At 41.2% G+C, this 22,108-nt stretch overlaps 1 protein-coding gene and 1 long non-coding RNA gene across 3 annotated transcripts; both read left to right on the forward strand.

Annotated features, from left to right (window-relative positions):
* The first annotated feature begins 662 nt into the window (after positions 1 to 662).
* On the forward strand, positions 663 to 5,155 carry LOC101158470. The gene is made up of 3 exons (XR_177501.4): positions 663 to 907; positions 1,032 to 1,148; positions 2,577 to 5,155. It is a non-coding gene; the product is annotated as an uncharacterized LOC101158470 (long non-coding RNA).
* A 630-nt stretch (positions 5,156 to 5,785) lies between these two features.
* slc25a14 (solute carrier family 25 member 14) lies at positions 5,786 to 21,681 on the forward strand. 2 transcript variants are annotated; one of them, XM_004076811.4, is made up of 9 exons: positions 5,786 to 5,945; positions 6,441 to 6,545; positions 7,370 to 7,508; positions 8,597 to 8,691; positions 14,338 to 14,423; positions 14,517 to 14,612; positions 16,678 to 16,802; positions 16,874 to 17,087; positions 20,216 to 21,681. In XM_004076811.4, the coding sequence occupies exons 2-9, from the start codon at positions 6,482 to 6,484 to the stop codon at positions 20,255 to 20,257; spliced, it is 861 nt and encodes a 286-aa protein (XP_004076859.1). In that variant the 5' UTR covers positions 5,786 to 5,945; positions 6,441 to 6,481; the 3' UTR covers positions 20,258 to 21,681. The 2 variants fall into 2 exon arrangements, with proteins under 2 accessions (XP_004076859.1, XP_020564832.1); XM_020709173.2 differs by lacking the exon at positions 5,786 to 5,945 and having other exon boundaries at positions 6,298 to 6,545.
* The last annotated feature ends 427 nt before the right edge of the window (positions 21,682 to 22,108 follow it).

The raw sequence follows: 22,108 nt of genomic DNA on the forward strand, positions 1-22,108 counted from the left end.
TCGAATGTCTGCCACAACAGCTTCAGCTACAATAAAAAGCAAAAGCTGCCATCTAGAGCTTGGAGAAGGTATTACAGAACTGAACAAACCTGTGGGAACCTACCTAGTGACCTCCGGATTGAAGGACATTTAAAAACAAACAAAAAAACACTTGAAATAATTAAGTTCACCAAACAAACTAACACTCACCAAGTATTTGAACGTGAAATGAAAAAACTTGGCATCAGAATAAGAACGGACTTTAGGTCTGCTCCCAAAAACATCAAATATATTTGATGACAATTGTACTGATAGTGTGTTTTCATAAAACCTCATCATCTGATTTAATTTTTAAAAATAAATCACACTTTGGTCCGCTTAGCCAACGTATTTATTTTTTTCTTTTTAAGAAAGACAAAGTTACATCTACATAATCTATTGACAAGACAAATATCCTACTATTAAAGGGATTTGTGTTTAAATTGGACTTTTTAAGTGAAAACTTGCGATTTTTTTCACAATAACTGATGATGGAATAAAAAAATATATAAAATGACTGTGTATCTTAAAAAAATGAACTTAAAAATCTCTCTGTCATACTTGAACTTCAAATAGTTACCCCTAAAAAAAAACACACTAAAACAGCTCCAACAAACACAATGATTGAATGTTATTCACCCCTGCTAGGCCTTTCAGGACCTTTCAAAACAAAAGCACAAGTCAGCAGTAATTGTGCCCGGTGTCCAGCAGCACCCGGGGATCCCAATCAGTGTTTACTCCTCAGTCATTCTGCGCGGCTGTTGGTGATTCGTACAACTGGACCTGAGATTTGACTCGAAGAAGATTCTGGAGTCTCTCTGATCCAAACCCGGCCGGGGAACCCACTGAAACTGAACTTTGGAAGCTTTTTTGCCAAAATATTTCTCAGGTGACGATGATGATGATGATGATGATTTTCATCCAACTGCTGTGTTTTTGTTCATTTCAGGTGACAGTGGGGTTTCTGAGCAGGACCTTTAACAGGAAAACGCTTGTGTCTGTGTTTCTGTCAGAGGGAAGATGTCTTTGAAGCGCCGCCTGATGTCCATGCTGCTGTGCTGTGTGTACTGCGTGGCCTCGCTCTTCTGTCTGCATCCAAACCGAAACAACTGCTTTGCGGCGGGAACTCGGTGAGTCACGTGTTTGTCCTCGACTGCAGCCCAACGAGCCCCGATCTCAGCCCCCAGAACGACCCATGACCCCCAACGTTGACCAGAGGGGCAGCAGGCGCTAACTTTAGCGTTTTTGGTTTGAGCTGACTGTGTGGATTCAAACCTACAACTCAACCATTTTAAGAAGGCAGACGATGAAATGAAATACATTGAAAAAGGAAACAAACTTGAACCAAAATTCACAAATGTATTCAGATAATTTCATTTTTTGACTCATTCATGGTATTTCTACCAGCGTTTACTTCTAAACTGGATTTTTAGAGTCACTGAACATTATTTGCTGATATGACTAAATAATGTAAAATATATGTATCATAAATGTTTTCCTCATAATGAACCAAATCATTTCTGACAAAGAGTAATTTAAAATTTTGAAAGGACCTGCATTTTTTCATTTAGAGCCAAAGTGTTTCAGGACAGCGAATCAGGTTATGGAAAGATGTTCAACCACAAATCAAAGAGGCTAAATCCACAAACAAGCTTAAACACATAAATGTTAAAAATGTAATATGACCAACAAGAAATCCACATTTATGAATGTTAGCTATCTGATTTATTTGGGTTTTTTGTATGATTATTGTTAAGAGGTAGGGGGAAATAAAGTGTACTAATTCATTTAGTAATTAAGTAAAAGGGGCAGAAATAGTTTTATTTCTTCTGTTCCCTTTTTATCATCACAAAAAAGTTTGTGTGTTTTTACAATTTGTTTGTGTTATCATTTTGTGGTAAATAAATTCACCTCTTCTGCACTGATCCAGTTGACAGATTTTCAGAGACAGGAGTTAAACTTGGCGTGTTTAAATCATTATTTGTTTACATGCACAGAAACGGTTTTAATCTCATTTCAATGTAATGTCATTTTATTGTTATCTGTTTTAGGTACTGTTATTTTGAAATTCCTTCCTCTTTTTCATCTCAACAGGACCGTCCTGTTAAAAATTAAACTAATGAAATGATACAGAGAGAAAAAAAGCGACGCAGGAGGAGAATCGTGTCAGGAAGTAGAAAGTTCCTTTGGGTTCATCTCTGTGTTCGTGATCATCAGATCTGATTAAAAAGGGACTTTAGCTAAACACATTTGTATGTATATATTTTGCAATATAGCATAAAGGTATGTTTATGGTTTACATCGAACTATTTTGTCTAGAATAACTCAGAATATAGCAGACACGATTAATGCTTATCTGATTTCTTATTTAAGTCAGGCAACAAGCTTCCTTTATTCTACTTTTTCTAACAAGTTTTTTGAAGCTGATTTGTGATTTGGTTTCTTGAACTGATGGTTTTAGATAAATGATTTAGCAAAAAAAGATGTGAAAATCATTTCCCTTTCAAACACAGGAACATTTACCTTCTCTTACCTTTCATTTTCTCCTCTCCTGTCAGGAACCCAGCGTCAGTGGTCCAGCAGATTTTCCAGCGCATCATTCGGGTGTTGAGAAGCACGCTGTGACGCCCCCCCCCCTCTCTGAAGAAACCTGCTGCCGTCATCCACGACCTCCAAACACTAAGAAGAAAGGAGGGAGGGGCCTTCCTGCTGCTGGACTGCTGAGCTTCTTTCTAAACTTTGCTGCTTGAGCTCCGATCGCTCAGAACACTGATCTCTGACTGTGCGGCGACCTGCTGTGTCTGAGCAAGTCTCCTTTTCGACTGATGGCAGTGACTAGTTTCGGTGTGTGACTGGAGGATGAAGTGGAGCAGCTGCTGCTGCTGCTGCTTTTTAATGCAATCTGATACATGATGATGGAGTTTCATCAAATTTTAGATTTTGTCTGTAAAACTCTTCAAATTGTTGTCACAATGAGGACAAATCAACAAAACCCCAAAATCTGAACACTGAAAAGTACAGTATAATTCACTTTATTTCAGACTCAGGTGCAGTCCGTAGAAGAAGATACAAATACAACATACATAATAAAATAAAATAATAATTAAAAAGAGTATAATCGCTGTATCCAGTGTTTCCTCAAGGCGGAAGTGTAGCGGCAGGAGCTTCAGTCAGAGACATGATAATTGAGTTCTTAGACTTGTCCAGGCGTTCCATGAGGCTGTATGTCAGCTTAGGTGGGGATGTGAGCATCCACAAACAGCTGACTGGCTCTGTACCACCTGGGTACCTGTAGCAGAAGCCTGAAAGCCTTGTTACAGGCCACTAAGAATTTAAGGAATGTCCCACATCCACAGTTCCACCAAAGAGGAGCCGTGTACAGAGGAGTGCAGTGAGCTCTGAGCAGCGAACACTTCACTTGAGGAGAACACGTTCTGAATTTTCTCATCAGCATATTTGCCTGAGCATAGAAGTTACAGCACTGTCTCTGAATGTCTCCATCATCCCTCCAATCATCAGTAATGAAGTGTCCAAGATATTTGATAGTGGAGGTTTGTTCCAGAGGCTTTCCACAAAGCTTAAAAATAGGAAAGTTTACATTTTTGTCATCTTTGGTCCTTACAATGATGATTTTGCTTTTAGAAGATAAAGTTACAGATACAGATACAGTTTATGGAGGCTTTAGATATCTGTGATTGTGTGCGCGCTGCAGAGGAAAGCTTTTCCGAATGTTCAAAGATTTTCTAAAAGTTGGTGTGAGGAAGAAAATACTGGACTGCAGGGTGCAGATAGAAGAATGAGATATGAGGTAAAACTGTTCAGGGAAGGTACAAGACAGAAAGAAAAGACCTTTCAGAGTGAGACGCGTTGAGACACTAAAGAAAAAGATTGAAGGGAATCTTGAAAAGAGAGCATTGATGGAGAGTCGCAAAAACGGTAAATCAAAAATATTAGATGGAGGATTATAAATGGGAAAGATGTGAGGCTGAAAGATTTAGGTAAGTGGGTAAAACATGCAAATGTAAAAAAAATAAAAAAGAAGTGTGAGAGAATCAGAAAAGGTTCTTAAAGGAAAGATATTTTTAAAAAATTAGACAAAAAGTACTCAGACAAGAAAAAAAAGCAAAGTTTTAAATTAGAGAAAGAAGATTTGTAATCAAAATAGATTTGAGAGTAAATCAGTTGTATAAGAAAGGAAATGCAAGATGGGAAAAAGAGAGAAAAGCTAAAAACAAGAAAAAGAAAAGACTTAAAATACATCATAAATAAACTAAGAGTTTATTTAAGGAACAGGATGACCAAAAAGTGTAACATTTAGAGAACAGAAGAAATGTCAGTCATGAAGACAAAAACAGACGGATCTGATTGGATGAACAGTACAGAATCAACAGAAAGTTTTGGATCTGAATGCAGAAAAGAAAATCCCTCAAAAGCAAAGAGACCCTCAGCAGATGAAACCGCTTGTGGTCATTTCAGTCCCCTTTTTCTTTCACATTTTGTTACCAATTATGAACATGTTGTTTGTGTTCATATGGTTTCAACTCTTCAGCTGTTTCATTGGAGTTCACGTCTTCGTCAGCCTCCTCTGGCACAAAACACGAACGTTTGCAAGATAACTGAGTTTGTTGGTCTTTCCCCTATTCCTTCTGTTGATGGAATATCAAAACTGTTTGCATAACAGAATTCTGAAGTCGCAGAATCGCGACCTCATCTTAAACTGTTTATGACTGAGGATGTGCTGCAGAAATACCAAACATGTCTTTTAATTTGGAGCTGTCTCAGTCCAGTGAAGCACCAGTTTGGCTGATGTGAAGTTACTGAAATAACAACCGGCATGGAAATGTGTTTTGGTATTTAGTTTGATCATTAAATACCACCAGAACAATAAAGTTTATTCAAAAGTCACATACAGAATCACATTAAAGTCATTCTTTTCTATTCTTAAATACCCATACTGTCACACAGGTCAAATAAAATATATATTTATAAATTTATACATGATAAATGTTGATGTTCCAGCATGAATTTTTTGTGTTTTTGATTTGTTTGTTTTTCCAGATAATGTATGAAAATGGGAAATACTGCTGGAAATTTGTGTAGAGATGAGGGGTCAATAAATGGAGACAAACTAGAGAGATTTTTTAAAAAACTAGTCTTAAAATGACAGTTTTCTGTTTGTGGGCTGACTATAGGGAATAACTTGGAGGTAGACATAAAATAAGTAAAAATTATATTAAAATAAAACATGAGAGAAAATTCAGAAGAAGCTACCAACAAGAAAGTTATTCTTCTGCTTAGGAGTTGTCTCTTTTCTAAATATGTACAAGTAAGAGAGAAAATAAGTTAGAGGGAATGTAAATAATGAAAACATTAAATTAGTGTAAAAAAAATCTAGAGTTAAAGGGAAAATAAAATAAATGTTTGGCTGAAACAACAAAGACTAAGGTTTGAAAGGCTTTTGCTTCAACTCCCTTTTAAACTTAAGTGTAAAAAGGTTTTGTGCTAATTTCTTTTTAGTTTAACACTTTATTTTATTATTTTTATTTTATTTTCACTCATGTAGAGTCTGTTACTCTAAATGAGTAAACTCCATTACTGAGAATGAATTGTTAGTTACAAAATAAAAAAAAAGGCTTAAACTTTTTTTAACATTAAGTTTAAAAAAGGGTGAAAGAATGTGTCCTATTTAGTCATTTAAAAGGCAAATAAAAGCCTCATTTGTGTGCTGACCTTGATGAGCGTTTTATTTTGAAAGTACAGGCGGAAATCCAGTTTTGGTCATCTTTATTTCCATTAGCTGCGATGGGCAGCTAACACCTCAGGAGAAGTTTCCTGATGAGATGTGTTTTAAAGTTAACGCACGATTATGTTTGTAGAGACATAAAACAAGTTTGGACTGTAGACGGGGGATTTTATCCGCACACCAGGTATGTGACGGTTTAAACTTTAGCTTCACGTGACCCTAACTAGTAGTTAGCAAAGAGTAACCTTGCTAACGAGTTAGCTTCCATCTGTTAGAATTTGCTCGTCTGCTGTTTACTAAATAAGATTTTTTTATTATCATTATTTTGGACCCCCTATTTAAATGTATATTTTAGCCGGTTATGTTTGTATTTAGTTTTATTTCTGCTTCGTGACGCTGTTGCTTTCTTGTACTGTCACACACCGTGTGCCGTCTCATCCAATGGGATCGCTGTGACGTTTGATTGATTTGACTCCCAGCCAATAGAAACCCCTCGCCGGCCGTGCCGGCAGGCTTCATATGCCGGGCGTCTCTTTCCGGCGCAGTGTTGCTGGGATGCTGATGCTGCCGAGCCCGCTCGATCAGTCGCATCTGTAGACCTCCATGGTTGCCGGCATGCTGTACAGTCAGAGGTTGCGGCATTGCGTTGACCTCTGCCTGGGTCTGTTCTTGTTTTTAGCGGGGCTGCAGCAGGTGGAGGCTGCCGCCGCCGCCACGGACATGGAAAACTTCAACTGGAAGCCGTTCGTCTACGGAGGGATGGCCTCGATTGTCGCAGAATTCGGTGAGTGGCGGAGCCTCCGGTGCAGTCAGAGGCGCGCGTGTTGGTTAGGCGGCTGCATGTTTTATGCAGATCCTTTTTTTAGCTTCTAGAATTTGCAGTGGAGGGAAATTCTTGCTGCATGGCTGCTAGACGGTGGAGAGCAAAGGATGATGCACGCAGCTGATTTCACATTAGCGGACATAGATATTCTACATTCTAGTCCATCAGCTGAGCAGACAGAAGCTTAGAGCCTTCTAAACAGGACCGTTTACCATTGCAATAGGAGTTACGGGCTCTGCAATCAACTTCTTGGCCCATCCATTGATGTTTGTGTGTCAAAACATTGAAGCTCCACCTGCAAGACGTGGAAAGGGTTGGGAGGAGGACAGAAAAACAAGTTTCCTGAAGCTTAATTCTCTCCTGTAATGGGTCCAAATCCAGTATCGTGTACAAAAGGCGATATTTTCTGCACTAATAAATACACACATCCATCTGATGTTTAAGAGTCTGCCTGTTACAAAATCCCCCACGTAGAGACAGCGCTGTGGCAGTTGGCCTGGGTTTGCATCGACACGTCTTATCGCAGACGTGTCGATGCAAAGTAACAGGAGAGGCTGCCCTCTGTCATAATACTTTACTGGGTAGAAAGGTAACTCAAACTGAGCCACATTTGCATCTTTAAACCAGAGAACTGAAGGTTTTCATTTGGGTTTTTCAAAGAGTGTGAACTGAAGTGGTCAAAAATCCACCATAAATGGTTTAAATCTTTGCTTTTCTCTCCATATTTGTAGTGCTGTAACCTTTCTGTGTCCTTCTTAACCTTTGCTGTCCTTTTTCATTTCCAGGCACGTTCCCCATCGACCTGACCAAGACCCGGCTGCAGGTCCAGGGTCAGTCCCAGTACATGGAGGTGCGCTACAGGGGCATGTTTCACGCCCTGTTCAGGATCGGGAAGGAGGAGGGTATCCGGGCGCTCTACTCTGGGTATGCACTGAAGTTTTATGGTCACATGCAGGACTCCTTCCTCTTAAAATGTCCAGAGTTGATGCCCTTTCATGCTAAACTCACTCATCAGTGAGAAATCCTCTCCCTGAACCTTTGGCGCCTGTTTCCAGGGGAGAAAACGTCAAATTGCAGGCCAAACTTTTGTATCTACATACTGCAAAACACTTGTGACATGAGCCTCGGCCGTAAAAATGTGGTCTGTTCAGAATGCAGCACTGAGCTCACCTCTCTGAGCAGCTACACTTCTTGGCTGCACAAACTTTGATTTACTTGATGTCTGCTAAATTGAAACTCCAGATGGTGAAGCAGAGCAGCGGAGCAGCTTCAATGTCAGGTTTTCAGCAGCAGTTGGAACACGGCACACTTTTTCAGCAGCCTCAACATTTCTGTGTTCAATCAAAAGCAGAAGGCTGTCGTCATTCCTGTTGTCCTCCGGTGGATCTCAAAACTTCTTCTTCTTTATCTGCAAAAGTTTAGACTTCTGCAGGAAAATCGAGAATCTCTGATCTCGATACGTTTTAAAACATTTTCTAAAAATCGTCCGACTGTCTGTAACAGGAGCTTCCGTCAAATTTGGATCCACTTTGACTTTTCCTAAAACATTTTATATATCAACACAGGATTAAAAGCAAATTTAAACTTTTATCCCTGCTTTTTGCTGCTGACACATAGAAGGACATATTCCCATAATGGTGCTAAAAGCTGCACGGTGGTGTAGTGGTCAGCAATCGCAGTGGTTTGAACCCCTGCTTGGTCTTTTCTCTGTGGAGTTTGCATGTTTCCATGCTGCCTGCAGGTTTTCTGAATGATCAGGTTTGCAGCAGATTCTCAAACCATGAAGATTCTCTAGAAAACGGCAAAAAGACAAACAGGAAATTAACTAGAACCACGTTTTCTCTCTGCAGATGCTGAGGCTTTACGTTTCTTATAGGTTCTTATTTGGTTTTTATTAGTGTGGTCCTAATGTTTTTACTATTTTTATACTTGTGTCCTTTTCTTGGTATTTATTTTCTGCATGTTTACAGTGAGGACAGTTATTCATGAGCTGTAGCTCTTTTTCTGCTCAGGATCTCTCCAGCTCTGCTGAGACAAGCGTCTTACGGGACAATCAAGATTGGAACCTACAACTCTCTGAAGAGGCTGTTTGTCAGTCGCCCTGAAGGTGAGCCGCCTCCTTCTTGTTCTCTGCTCTTCATCTCTCTGGAGTCGTGGTGAAGACTCCAGGATGTGGACAGAAATATTTAATTCAATCCAATTTGCGATTCATCAAATCCATAAGTTGATTTCTTTTTTAAACTTTTTCTTGTTAACAGTTTTTAACATAAGAATTAAATAAACTTTATTAGCAAAATGCCCACCTTTGATCGGTCTAAACCACTGAAATGTGAAAACAGTTTTTTATAACCAAACTAAACTGTTTATTTAATTTTAAAAATGGACAAAGTGAATTATATCAAATGTAATCCTGTGAACTTGATATCCTGGCCTGTTCAAACATAGAAAGGCTGTCTTTGGCTTGTCAGATACAAAGTAGGTCCAACCTGAGCTGCTTTCTGTTTGACTCAGTCTGGATGAGGATGAGGAGGAGGAGGGGGAGGAAGCACACAGGTGTACTGCTTGTCGGTGACGGGGTCTGTGATGTGCACCTCTGTATCTGATGCTGATTGGCTGCAGATCAACACCTGAACGCTCTGTAGGTTTGAGATGATTGAGAATCAGAAACGCTGCAGCTTGAAGCCGTTTAGCTTTGAGCAGAAATCCCGCCGAGGTGATCCGTGTGGGATCAGATCAGGATCAGCTGAAAGTGAATAAAAGAACTAACTCTTAAAAAAACAACAACTAGTCATTAAAAATTCTAAGAAATATTGAAAATGTCAATTAAAAAATCTGAAAACCTAAAAGTGTTGCCATATGGAGAATGATATTTATTAGTAACGATTGCTGTATTGTTATTTACCAGTTTCTTTTTAATTTGCTTTCCATCCCCACTTTACAGTTTCAATTCAGACTTTTAGTTTTCGGAGTTGATTCTAATTTCAAATGGGGGGGGGCATGATTGACATCAGGTGATGGTTCATAGTAACGTCATTTCCGCTCCAGAACGGCGTCTGTTGTCGGCGCCGCTTGTGTCACTCCTCCTCTGATGTGGCGTGCAGCAGTAAGTTTGGTCTGATTTGAAAAGCTGCAGGAAACGGTCAAATGTTGACATGAAGTCCCTAAAACTGACAGACAAAGGGACCTGTACGGCATTTATCAGAGCGTGGCCGGCGCCAGCGGGTTCTGGAGGCGCCGCCGATGTTTACGACCACCTGGGTCCTTCTCCGTCTGCCTCAGTATATGACCTCTCTGTTGACTGATTTCTGTCTTATCTGTCGGCCGGGCCACTTATCCACGCTCGGTGACTGAAGCGGGAATCCTGATGATGCTCCTTCCAGGACGACTTTTCACAAATCGCAGCAAACGCAAACATCTGTGAATGAAAGAAGTCTTTTCTGTAGAATTGAAAAAGGGAAGATTTGATTTGATGCTGCAGGTTCTTCTGTACAGGCGGGGAGGGTCATGCAGAAATGTTGATTCCGTTTCACACGGCATTGATAAGGAGCTATTGTAGAGATAAAAGCCTTTTTTCTAATACATTGAACTGATATTGGTAAACTTTAGTAATGTGGCTGATGTGGCCGAAGCTCTGATGATGTTTGCAGAAACAGTTTAGCTCTGAACTTTCTGTGTTTTCACAATGCTGCATATTTTTTGGACAATAAGTTGCTCCGCAGCACTTAAAAGTGCACAATTAAGAGAAAAACTCGTATATAAGTCGCACCGGAGTATAAGTCGCACTTTTGGGAGAACATCCGGGAACAAGAACAGACATTTCATGTTGATAAACAAAACACAATAATGGAATAAATAACAATAATAGACTGAATATCTATGCACTTCACTACAAGAACACACTGATGCACTTTTAGCTTCAGGAAACATTGTGAGAATCTACTGGATTAGTGAAACACATGAACAATTATTCAGATCACTAATTTCGGTGATTTCTTCATCATCTGTGTCGCTTTGGAACAATTTCGCCAAGCCCGACGTCAGACGGAGTGCCGTTCCTTCTGCGTTGCTGTTGGTAGCAAATACTGATGCACGTCTACAGCGCCATCTATTGGTTGCTGCTATTTATTTTTGATAACATCACACAAGTTGCACCAAAGTTTAAGTCGCACCTGCAGCCAAACTACCAAAAACAATGGTACATAAAAATCGCTATTTTCATTGTGTTGCACCAAGAAAATCTTTCATTTGGTATCAAATTTCTAAAATTTGTTGAGGTTTTAGTCCAAATTTGAGCATAATAATATGAGAGCAGTTTTTCTGGAAAGAAGAAATGAAGAAAATTAAATCCTCTTTCTGTTAGAAATACTCCTCACCTGATCAGAACCGTCCCTCAATGAGCTGCTTCATCATAAGATGAGATAAAACTTTATTTATCCCACAATGGGGAAATCTTCTTATCGTCAGCAGCAAAAAAAGACATCCACAAATACAAACGGCAAAGAAAAGAAAAAGTGGCATTCACAGAGGATAAAGTGAATTTAAACAAAAATAAATAGTACAAAAATACGCAGCAAAAAACAACCGGCAGAGGGGGGTTGGAGGGTGGGTGGGCGGTGGCTGGTCTGGAGCTCTGAGTTGTTGGGGGGGGGGGTCCCTTTGTTTGAGTTGGAGGAAGTGGACTGCTTGAAGCTGAGGTGTGAATAGCTGCAGCTGGATCATCTGAATCTTTCTGTGTGAAGTGTAGTTTATTTTCCATACACAGTAAAGTTGAACAGATTGCAGTAAATGTCACTTCTTCTTTTCTTTTTTTGGACACTTACAGAAATTAATAAATGTCGCCACGATACCTGCAGAGAAAAGATCCGAAAACATCATCTTATTGCCTCTGTTGATGCTTTGCCTCTCGGCCTGCATACATTTTGCTGCATTGCTGCCTCTGTGTTCTGATGCAGGCCTGTTTTCCCTGTGCTTGTGCTGGGATCGAACGCCCGTCCCTCTGGCCTTAAAGCCGGCGGCGTGAGGACGGACGCTCTAACTGTTGGTCAGAACGAGCTGGACTTATTGAATCGCCACAAACAGGACATGGATCGATCTCCGGCTCTATGCTTCCCCTGACTGTAAACAGAACACCCAGAACTTCCTCTGCCCCACCTGAAGGGGGCATCCTGTTAACGGCATAAGAATATTTAAATCTTCAAAATAATCCTCAGTGGACGTCCTTGTTCTGCTCTAATAGAGAGATCCTCACCATAGTTTCATTCTAAACATAGAGCGAAGCAAAACAGTATTTAGTCAGCCACTAACGGTGCAAGTTCTCCCACTTAAAAAGATGAGAGAGGCTGTCATTTTAATCATAAGTAAACCTCAACTATGAGAGACTAAATAAGAAAAAAATCCATAAAATCACATCGTCCGATTTTTTAAAGAATTTACTTGTAAATTATGGTGGGAAATAAGTATTAGGTCATCTACGATCAAGCAGGATTTCTGTCTCTCATAGACCTGTAACTTCTTCTGTAGAGGATCCTCTGTCCTCCACTGGTTACCTGTATTAATGGCTCCTGTTTGAACTGGTCATCTATAGAAAGACACCTGTCCACAACCTCAGACAGTCACACTCCAAACTCTACTATGGTCAAGACCAAAGAGCTGTCTGAGGACACCACAAACCAAATTATTGACCTGCACCAGGCAGGAAGTCTGAATCTGCAACGGGTAAGGAGCTTGGTGTGAAGAAATCACCTATGGGAGCAATTATTTAGGAAATGGAAGACATACAAGACCACTGATGATCTCCCTCCATCTGGGGCTCCCCCCAAGTTCTCACCCCGTAGGGTCAAAATGATCACAAAAACGGTGAGTAAAAATCCCAGAACCCCACGGGGGACCTAGTGAATGACCTGCAGAGAGCTGGGACCAAAGTTACAAAGGCTACCATCAGTAACACACTACACCACAAGGGACTCAAACCCTGCAGGGCCAGACGTGTCCTAAAGCCAGTACATGTGCAGGCCCGTCTACAGTCTGCTAGAGAGCATTTGGAGGATCCAGAAGAGGATTGGGAGAATGTCCTATGGTCAGATTAAACCACAATAGAACTTTTTGGTAAGAACTTCTTCTCGTCGTGTTTGGAGGAGACAGAATGCTGAGTTGCATCCAAAGAACACCAGACCTACTGTAAAGCATGGGGTGGAAGCATCATGCTGTGGGGCTTTTTTTCAGCAAAGGGACCAGGACGACGTTATCCGTGTAAAGGAAAGAATGAATAGGGCCATGTATGGGCAGATTTAGAGTGAAAACCTCCTTCAATCAGCACTGAAGATGAAACATGGCTGGGTCTTTCAGAACAACAATGATCCCAAACATGCGTTGCCCGGGTAACGAAGGAGTGGCTTCATAAGAAGCATTTCAAGGTCCTGGAGTGGCCTGGCCCGTCTCCAGATCTCAATCCAATAGAAAATCTTTGGAGGGAGTTAAAAGTCTGTGTAGCCCAGCGACAGCCCCAAAACATCACTGCAGTAGAGGAGATCTGCATGGAAGAATGGACCAAAATACCACTGCTCTAGAGGAGATCTGCATGGAGGAATGGACCAAAATACCACTGCTCTAGAGGAGATCTGCATGGAGGAATGGACCAAAATACCACTGCTCTAGAGGAGATCTGCATGGAGGAATGGACCAAAACATCACTGCAGTAGAGGAGATCTGCATTGAGGAATGGACCAAAATACCACTGCTCTAGAGGAGATCTGCATGGAGGAATGGACCAAAATACCACTGCTCTAGAGGAGATCTGCATGGAGGAATGGACCAAAATACCACTGCTCTAGAGGAGATCTGCATGGAGGAATGGACCAAAACATCACTGCAGTAGAGGAGATCTGCATGGAGGAATGGACCAAAATACCACTGCTCTAGAGGAGATCTGCATGGAGGAATGGACCAAAATACCACTGCTCTAGAGGAGATCTGCATGGAGGAATGGACCAAAATACCACTGCTCTAGAGGAGATCTGCATGGAGTAATGGACCAAAACACCACTGCTCTAGAGGAGATCTGCATGGAGGAATGGACCAAAACACCACTGCTCTATATCTCTGTGTTATACACCATTTGCTGTCATTGCCAACAAATGGTGTATAACAAAGTATGGAGGTTAACTATTGTTATTGACCAAATACTTTTTTTCCACCATAATTTACAAATAAATTCCCTCAAAATCAGACTTTCTTGTTTTCTGGATTTTTTCTTCTCCTCATTTTGTCTCATAGTTGAGGTTTATCTGTGATAAAAACTACAGGCCTCTCCCAACTTTTCAAGTAGAAGAACTTTCACAATCGGAGTCTGACTAGATACCATTTTGCCCGACTGTAATGAAGTGTGATAGTTTGGGCCAGGACTTTTTTTCCTATAATTCACATTTAGTAAAGTTCTGTAACCGTCACGGATTATTAAATCCATCCATAACTGATTTATACATGTTGGTTTGACATTAACCCCTGGTTTCCTTGCTCCCACAGTTCAGCCTTGGACCAAAAAAATCCACCAATTAACTATAGCTTCGGTCATTTCTCTGGTTTTGTTTCACATTTTTATGACACTAACCATAAAGGTTTTGACCCAAACTCTATGAAAATAATACAAACACAAAGACAGGAGCTCGTAGGCAGTAACTAATGTCTTTAATGTTGTTTGCTTGTTGGATGCTTGTTTGTACAAAGTCCTGAATCGGTTTCCTTTTTCTCCTGACAGATGAGACCATGGTCCTCAACGTCTTCTGTGGCGTGGTGTCGGGAGTCCTGTCTTCTTCTCTGGCAAACCCCACTGATGTTCTCAAGGTGATGAGTCAAACAAAAGCCCCTTTAAGATGATTCATTCAGCTCCACTCACCAACCTAGACATTTGGATGTTCCTGCTTGTTTGTGTTTCAGATCAGAATGCAGGCGCAGGGCAGTCTGCTCCAAGGCAGCATGATGTCCAACTTCATCAACATCTACCAGACAGAAGGCACCAGGGGGCTGTGGAGGGTGGGTGCTGCCTGACCATCGGCCAGCTACTGGATTCGTTTTTCACTTGTCAGAAGTTTCAGAACGTTCCAGTTTTTTTAAGAATCAATGTAGAGATGAAAACACGAAAGAAGCCACTTTTTACAGATGTAATATGTAAACATAGTTACTCCATTCCGTCTCTAAGTCTTCTTCAGAGATTCCTTCCAATTCTCCTGCAGTCCGTCCCCCAAAGGATTGACTCTTGGGTTTCAGTCTTTAGTTTAGTTCGTCCCCCAAAGCATCTTGCTGGGAATCTGGAGTCCAGTATTTGCTGGTCCAGATGAGTTCATTTGTTTTATACTGTCTGATTTTTTGCTGCTGCTTCAAGTCTTCACAGTTCAAACTCACCGCGGCCACGTGAAGCTCTTGTCCTGTCAGGTAGAGGGCTGCATTGGGATTGGCGGGACCCAACCCAAATCTCGCGGGATTGGGCGGTTTGAATTGTGCTGCGAGTTTTGCGGGTGCGGGCGGGAGTGGACATACATATTGCAATATTGTTGCATAGTGCATATGCGTTACACGTTGCATAGTGTAACGCATACGTTGCGGGAGCGGGCGGGATTGGTCAGAAATTCAGTGGGCGCGGGCGGTAGCGGGATGAAGAAAATAGTCCCGCGCAGGGCTCTACTATGAGGCGTCCATCATGCTGGAGATCCGTCTCAGGAACTGACTTTCCTGGTTTCCCCCCCGACCAAAGGTCCAGTTTCTAGCAAACCTTTGATGCAAAAAGGAACTTTTCTGACTTTTTTTGCCATTCAGCTGAACCTCAGGAGAAATTTTGAACAAAAGGGACAAAACAAATGTAAATATGCCAGACTTTAGCCACGGGGTCCTTTCCAACTGCAGTTCCCTTTCAGGTTGATGTTACTGAAGAAATAAAACACATTTTAAGAGGAAGAAACTACAAAATGCAAAATAAATGAAGACGACATACAAAATACAAACAGAAATGCAGTATAAAACTGACTCAACTATAACATTTTAAAATCAATATGGGTTCCAGCTCTGCTTTAATGCAGACAGAGAAGGTTGGAGGTCATCTGGAATAGTTTGAAAGAACATTTTAAAGGGTCTATACTATGCTATTGTTAAATTTTTCAGAGTAGATCTGTAAATATGATCATTTGTTTCACCTCTGGCACACTAAAGAACCATTTGTTTTCATGAAAAGTAGTGATTTTCACAGCTCATTCTACCTGGAAGTAAGCTGACTTGGTCTCTGAGGCTCCGCCTTTTTCTCCATGTGGGTGCCGCCCATTTCATGCCATTAACCTGTGTCTGCGTTTCTCCCATGAAAACAAACAAACAAACCTTAGCAAAGATGGATGTGCACATTGCTCATAGGAAATGAAAGCGTTTAGCTAGCTCTGCAGAGAAAGTGGGCGTGTGTGTTAGCATGGGGCGGGGCTGGGAGTGCAGACTCTTCCTGGAAGGGGCGGTGCCTCACTTTGTGATGTCACAATGTGAGGAACTGCTTATTTTGGTGGATTGGAGGGGCTGCTGCTCAGAGAGCAGGATTTAGAGGAATGCTCAAAAATGTGTGGAGTGTGCAAAAGGCTGATTTTTGCCTGACAGTCCCTTTAAATCCTGATTAACTGATATCTAACAGATGTCAGTATCTCATGCATTTACATTCCCCTGAAAAGGCCCTTTTGTGTAAATGTGTGTAATTCTTTGGTTTTAATCAAACGTTCCTAATTTTTGTTGTCCAAAGCGTAATCTGGACTCCGTTTTCAAACCTTTTCTGGAAGCATTCCGGATAGTTGTTCTTTTTTTTCCTTTAGCGATTCATAAATGACTTTGGCTCCATTTCAAGCTTTTCGCTGGACTTTAAACAGGAAAAAAAAAACTGTTGGGAGTTTGAATTTTATAAAACATTTGTGAGTTCAGATGTTTTTTGGAGCTGCATTGTTCCTGCTTTTGTGTCGCAATCCAAAATCTTGTCACAATTGTACCAGCATGAAGTTTTTATTTATTTATTTTATTTTATAGTTGAGCTTTGATTTCACAAACGTATGTCCTTCCTCCTCCTCTTCCCCCGCAGGGCGTTATTCCCACGGCGCAGCGGGCAGCCATTGTTGTGGGTGTGGAGCTCCCCGTCTATGACATCACAAAGAAGCACCTTCTGGGCTCTGGCGTCATGGGAGACACCGTGTTGACTCATTTCATGTCAGTTTCCTGTTATTTCTCTAGGGTTTTTTTTAACTTCCTGTGTTGACGTGATTGGTGTGTTGTTGCAGCTCCAGCTTTGCCTGCGGCCTTGCGGGGGCGCTCGCCTCCAACCCGGTAGACGTGGTGCGGACTCGGATGATGAACCAGAGGGTTTTGTCTGGAAGCCCCACCTACAAAGGGACCCTGCATGGGGTGATGCAGACGTGGAGGAACGAGGGCTTCTTTGCTCTGTATAAAGGCTTCTGGCCAAACTGGCTGCGACTGGGACCCTGGAACATCATCGTATCCTTCAAACGCAATAGATGGGGAAGTATGAAGCCATACCTTCGGTTTGTAGAAAGAAACTTTGCATTAGACGTAAATAAACAGCAGTTGAAGATGTCAGTTTATCCATTAAAAAAAAAGCTCAGTCCAACTGGGATATTCTGGGATAACACGCTCCTACATATTGTAAACTGATCTTTGTAGCTCCTCCCACATCCCCCCCTGTTTGCCACCCGCATAGTTAGGTGATGCCGCTCTTGTTGCCAGGTCAACTCTGGTTTCTAATAAAACTGTAACGGAGCGTCTCGGTTCGTGCGGTTTCTTTACCAAGTTTAGAGGTGGGACCTGCTCAGAACACAAACAGGTGGGGACGATTCCCGTACTACACAATTTACATTTTTAAAAATTAACTTGGAGGTAACTAATATTTATTTACATTCAGGTATTCAACACACCGAACTTTTTATGAACACAAACAGACTCAGATTTTTTCAGCAGACTCCTGGCCGATGAAAGTCTCTGATTTAAAAAGTGACAAATTTAGCTTCATACCAAGTTTGTTTGTCATTTTTGTAAGATAAGTGTTTTCTATGGAGAGGTGTGAGGAAACAGATCATCCACTCCTGCCCTATAGAAATAATATGTACAAAATTGGGCGGTAAGGCAGGTCATCCAACAACCAAAGGGTTGGCGGTTCGATCCCCCCGAGCGCGGCTAGTCTGCAGCTCACCGCTCCCCCCAGGGGAATGACCAAAATGCGGAGAAGAAGTTCCCCATTGCGGGATAAATAAAGTATCAATTATTATTATTATTATTAAAATATAGAGTGGTCCCTCGTTTATTGCTGGAGTTGTGTTTTAAAAATAACTCACGACAAGTGAACTCCCCAAAGTAGACATCTTCATTTCCTACTTTAACCTTTAGATGTTTTAAGGCTGTAAAACTCCTCATAAACACTTTCTCCACTTTTCTCTCTGGTTGAAATTCTCAAAGTTCATAAAAAAATTAGTCCAGGATTTTAGAATTAAAAACATTAAAGATCTGATCGCGATCAAAGATTGATAGAAGTCTGGAAAGTTAATAGCAGGCGGCGTGGATAAGATTGATTGACAGTGGTCTAAAGCCAATAATAATACATCAAAGAAGCTGTTTGGTTGCTAAGCAGCACATGAAAGGCTTTTAGGGCAATGTAAAGACAACACTCCCAGCTGCATTTGACTGTACTGCTCCCTTGTGGCATGTTTGGCTAACTACAGTCAGGTTAAAGACCATTTCTAGTGAAAATTGTGTGTTTTTAACATGCTCTTGTAGCATTTTCCTCACTATATTAAAGTTAAAACAGCGTTTCTGACTATTCCTTTATTCAAATCGTGAATAAATTGAAAAATGCAATTTAAAAAAGCTCTTAGTTGCGACGCAGCAGCGGAAATGGGCGGAGCCACAGTCTCCTTCCTCCACCTGCAGACACATAGATCCATGAACGCCCATGAAGATCCCTTGTCTGAGCCAGAATCTGGATCTAAACTGTACGGCTGATAGCTCTGATATTGCTGCCGTTTTTGCGAGTGTGGGGGGGTGAGGGGCTGTAAGCTAGCAGGAGAGAGTGCAAGAAAGGGATGAGGGGATTTCAGCGGAAGCTTACTTCCACAGAGGGATATTTCTGCCACCACGCTGCACACAAAACCTTCTGAATTGCAAGTGAAAATATTAAATATTTGCTTTTCAATTATTTTTTATTTTGCTTTCACAAACTTTTTTTGCCTTTGCAAAACAGGTTTTCATGCGTTGTCTCATCTCATCTCATTAGTTTCTGTTTAGCGTGACAAAGCTGCCATCAAACAGCTGCTGATTGGTCCAGAATCTAACCAATCAAATCGCCGTATTTATCTAACATGGTGTCTGCTACCGAGGCTCAGAGGATGACGCGGCTCTTTTTAGCCTCAATGTTGTCTCTGTGGATGAAGATTTCATTTTTTTATCATTAATTCCAGTTGATACTTTCTTTCTTGTTTTAGCATTGGTTAATTTTTATGAAGTCAGATTTATGAACTTATGGCTGAGCATCTCCTGAAACTGTAAAGTTTATCTGCTGACATTAAATCAACAGGTCTGTGTGATGATCTGTGAATCCTGCAGAGCAAATTATTGGTAAAAAGTTTGATTTTCTTTAAGATATGTTTCTTAAAACAAAACAATAAAAGATTTAAAGCACATTATTTTATGCTGCACACGTGTTTTGGAATAGATTAACAGCAGTTTTTAATAGAGAATGACGGCTCACCAAAGGAGACTCGATGAATTTAACAGAAGAAGCTTTTTTAACTTTTATGTTCCTTTTCACAGTGTCTCATGTTTTAGAACTAGAAATGCTGTTTTCTCTTCATATTTCAACATTTATTGAATTTCAACATTTATTGAATAAAACAATAGTTCAGATACAAATCTTAAAAAGTGTTACTTCCTGCTTGACGGAGTCGGAGCTCTGACGTTTTCTTCTGCTGCAGACGTTTTAAACACGTTGGTCACTAAATAAATACAAAACTCAATTTTATTTAATTTGCTCCTTCTGGGTTTTACTCTGAGAAACGGGCCAAAATGGTTGAAAACGGCAGAATCCTGTACGAACAGAACCGACTCAAAGTCCATGTCTGCCTCCAAGCATATGAGACAGAGACACCTGATTGGTTAGAATCTGGACCAATCAGCAGCTGTTTGATGGCAGCTTTGACACGTCAAACTGAAACTAACTCGGCAAAATCAAAGATAGTAAAAAGACGAGAGAGGAAAAAAAGAGCAAAATAAAAAATACTTGAAAAGCAAATATTTAATATTTTCACTTGCAATTCAGAAAGTTTTGTGTGCAGCGTGGTGGCAGACAGAAATATCCCTCCATAAACTTCCACGCCAACGGAACCACACCTCACAGGTGAATTTCTACTGAACTCCTGCCGCTCTGCAGAAACTATGTTCTAGTTTCATCGTCATGAGACACCACTGGCTTTGAGTCCAGAACCAACAGTGTTGTGATTCCCGCCTGTCAGACTGTTTGACCCGTAAAGGAAGATGTTTAGCTGGGTTCCCCACAGGACGGCGAGCAGGTTCTCCCTCAGTGTCTGCAGCTTTTTCTTGACTCTTTGCTTCTGCAGTTCTTCATCACCTTCGAGCAGCTGAAGAAGCTCCCGTTCTAACCCGAGCAGAGCGCTGGACGGCCGGGGTCAGAGGGGGCGGGACCACAGCAGCAGCCTGGAGTTTTCTCACCTACACACCGACAGTCCCTCCGCCACATTCATCCGTCGTCTGCTTATGCTCCTTCAGTTTCTTTTGGGTTTTTTTGGGCTGCTGCTGCTGAATTCTGATGAAGAGAAGACCTTGGAGAGAAAAAGTGGTTCTTACTAAAGAGTTTAATGACTTGAAATCGGTAGGTGGAATTAGACTTTTGAAACAAATGTTTGTATTTATTGGGAAGTCCTGGAGTTTCCGAGCGTTTCGGATGAGCAATGCGTACAAATCCTGAATATTGGGAGGTAACAGCTGACTGTTGGAAACGGCGAGACGACTGTTACAGCGGTTTATTGTCAAACAGTGACTCCAAACGGCAGCGGAGTCAGATGCCATTCGCAATAATCATCTCATCTACAATCTGTGGATGACATGAGACTGAAACGTTTGACAGTTTGAGCTTCCTGTCGCAGACTGGAGAATCGTCTTAACACAACATGACAAAAGCGCACAACTCTGGATCAGAACCAGTCCTCAAAACCAGAATCCTCATAAACCTGAGGCCCCCAGCGGCCGCCTATCGGTAAAAAACCCAAAGCATTTCACCCCCTCTGGTGTTTCCACTGCTGTGGGTCATCCAGAACATCATGCGTTTTACGAATCAAGCTAACGGTCCCACTTTGACAGCCTCCTCTTTTAGCTGTGTCTGAGATATGAGGCCACCAACATTCATAGACAATAATATCTAGTTGTGTTTGTGAAAACATCCACTGCTTTACAAAAAGAAGCCCTTTTACAGATGAAAGGGTTGTGGTCCTAAAGATTTTCCCATGAACTGCAACAGCTACTCTAACTGGACATCGTTCCGTTAAAGAAATGAACTGCATGTGAGCAGAAGCAGACGCTCGTGGAGATGTTTGTCCAGACGGGGCTTTTCTCAGAATCAGGTGTTCGTACGACACCGTCTCTTCTTCCTTTGTGCCAATATTGTCTTCTAAAAGAACTGAAATGTTCTCAGCTCTCTGTCACAACACTTCAGTCTCGTCATGCTGCACAACCAGCCCGAACAAACGTTGGTCTCTGTCTAAATCTGACTCCATGACTCCACCCTTAAAGTTACTATAAGCTCCACCCTACTGAGTTCCAGGGTCTTGGTGTTTATAAAATCCACTTTCAAACTGATCGTTCTGTTGGACTGACGTTCTTTAAAGCCTTAAACGGTCATGTGCAGAAGTTTTTATCCTTCTAAGACCACAAATCCACATTTAGCATTTCTAGCATTGAGTGATGATGACACTCAGAGCGTCTCAAAGTAAAGTTGGCTGGAAAATGGTCTCAGGATTTGGACACTTCTGTTTTTTACTAGTTGGAAGCTATAAATCCTTCAACCATTGTTTTCCTGTTTCTCTTTCTTTATTCTAGTATCTTCCTCCATTTTTTGTCCCTTAACTCCTCCTACAATGTTTAATCTATTTCAACTATTCAAATGTTCAGCTCTTTCATCTTTTTCCAGCTGTGACTTTTGCTCCTTCAAATCCTTGAACTTTTCCAGATATTCCAGGATTTCCAGGATGTTTGCCTCCATTGAAATACATGGGGAATCCTTGGTGCAGGAGGTCGCTGGTTCGATACCCGGCTCTGGCATTTTTCACAAATATATCTTTATTGATATTGTGCTGTTTTCACTTTATTTATGGTCAACTTTGATCATTTCTTAATTTAGCCAAATATGAGCCTTTTTAGGTTTCATTTTCATTCAGCAACATGGCATCAATGCTGCGTTTTGTTCTGGAAGTGCAGCTCCTGCTAGTTTTGTTGCA

The sequence above is a fragment of the Oryzias latipes genome, chromosome 14 (assembly GCF_002234675.1).
Source record: "Oryzias latipes chromosome 14, ASM223467v1".
In the NCBI taxonomy this organism is placed as follows: Eukaryota; Metazoa; Chordata; class Actinopteri; order Beloniformes; family Adrianichthyidae; genus Oryzias; species Oryzias latipes.

Coding starts and splice junctions, on each gene's coding strand:
- slc25a14 (XM_020709173.2), top strand. CDS start 6,365: ATGGTTGCCGGCATGCTGTACAGTCAGAGGTTGCGGCATTGCGTTGAC. Junction 6,546..7,369: donor CTCGATTGTCGCAGAATTCG/GTGAGTGGCGGA, acceptor TTTCATTTCCAG/GCACGTTCCCCATCGACCTG. Junction 14,424..14,516: donor ACCCCACTGATGTTCTCAAG/GTGATGAGTCAA, acceptor TTTGTGTTTCAG/ATCAGAATGCAGGCGCAGGG.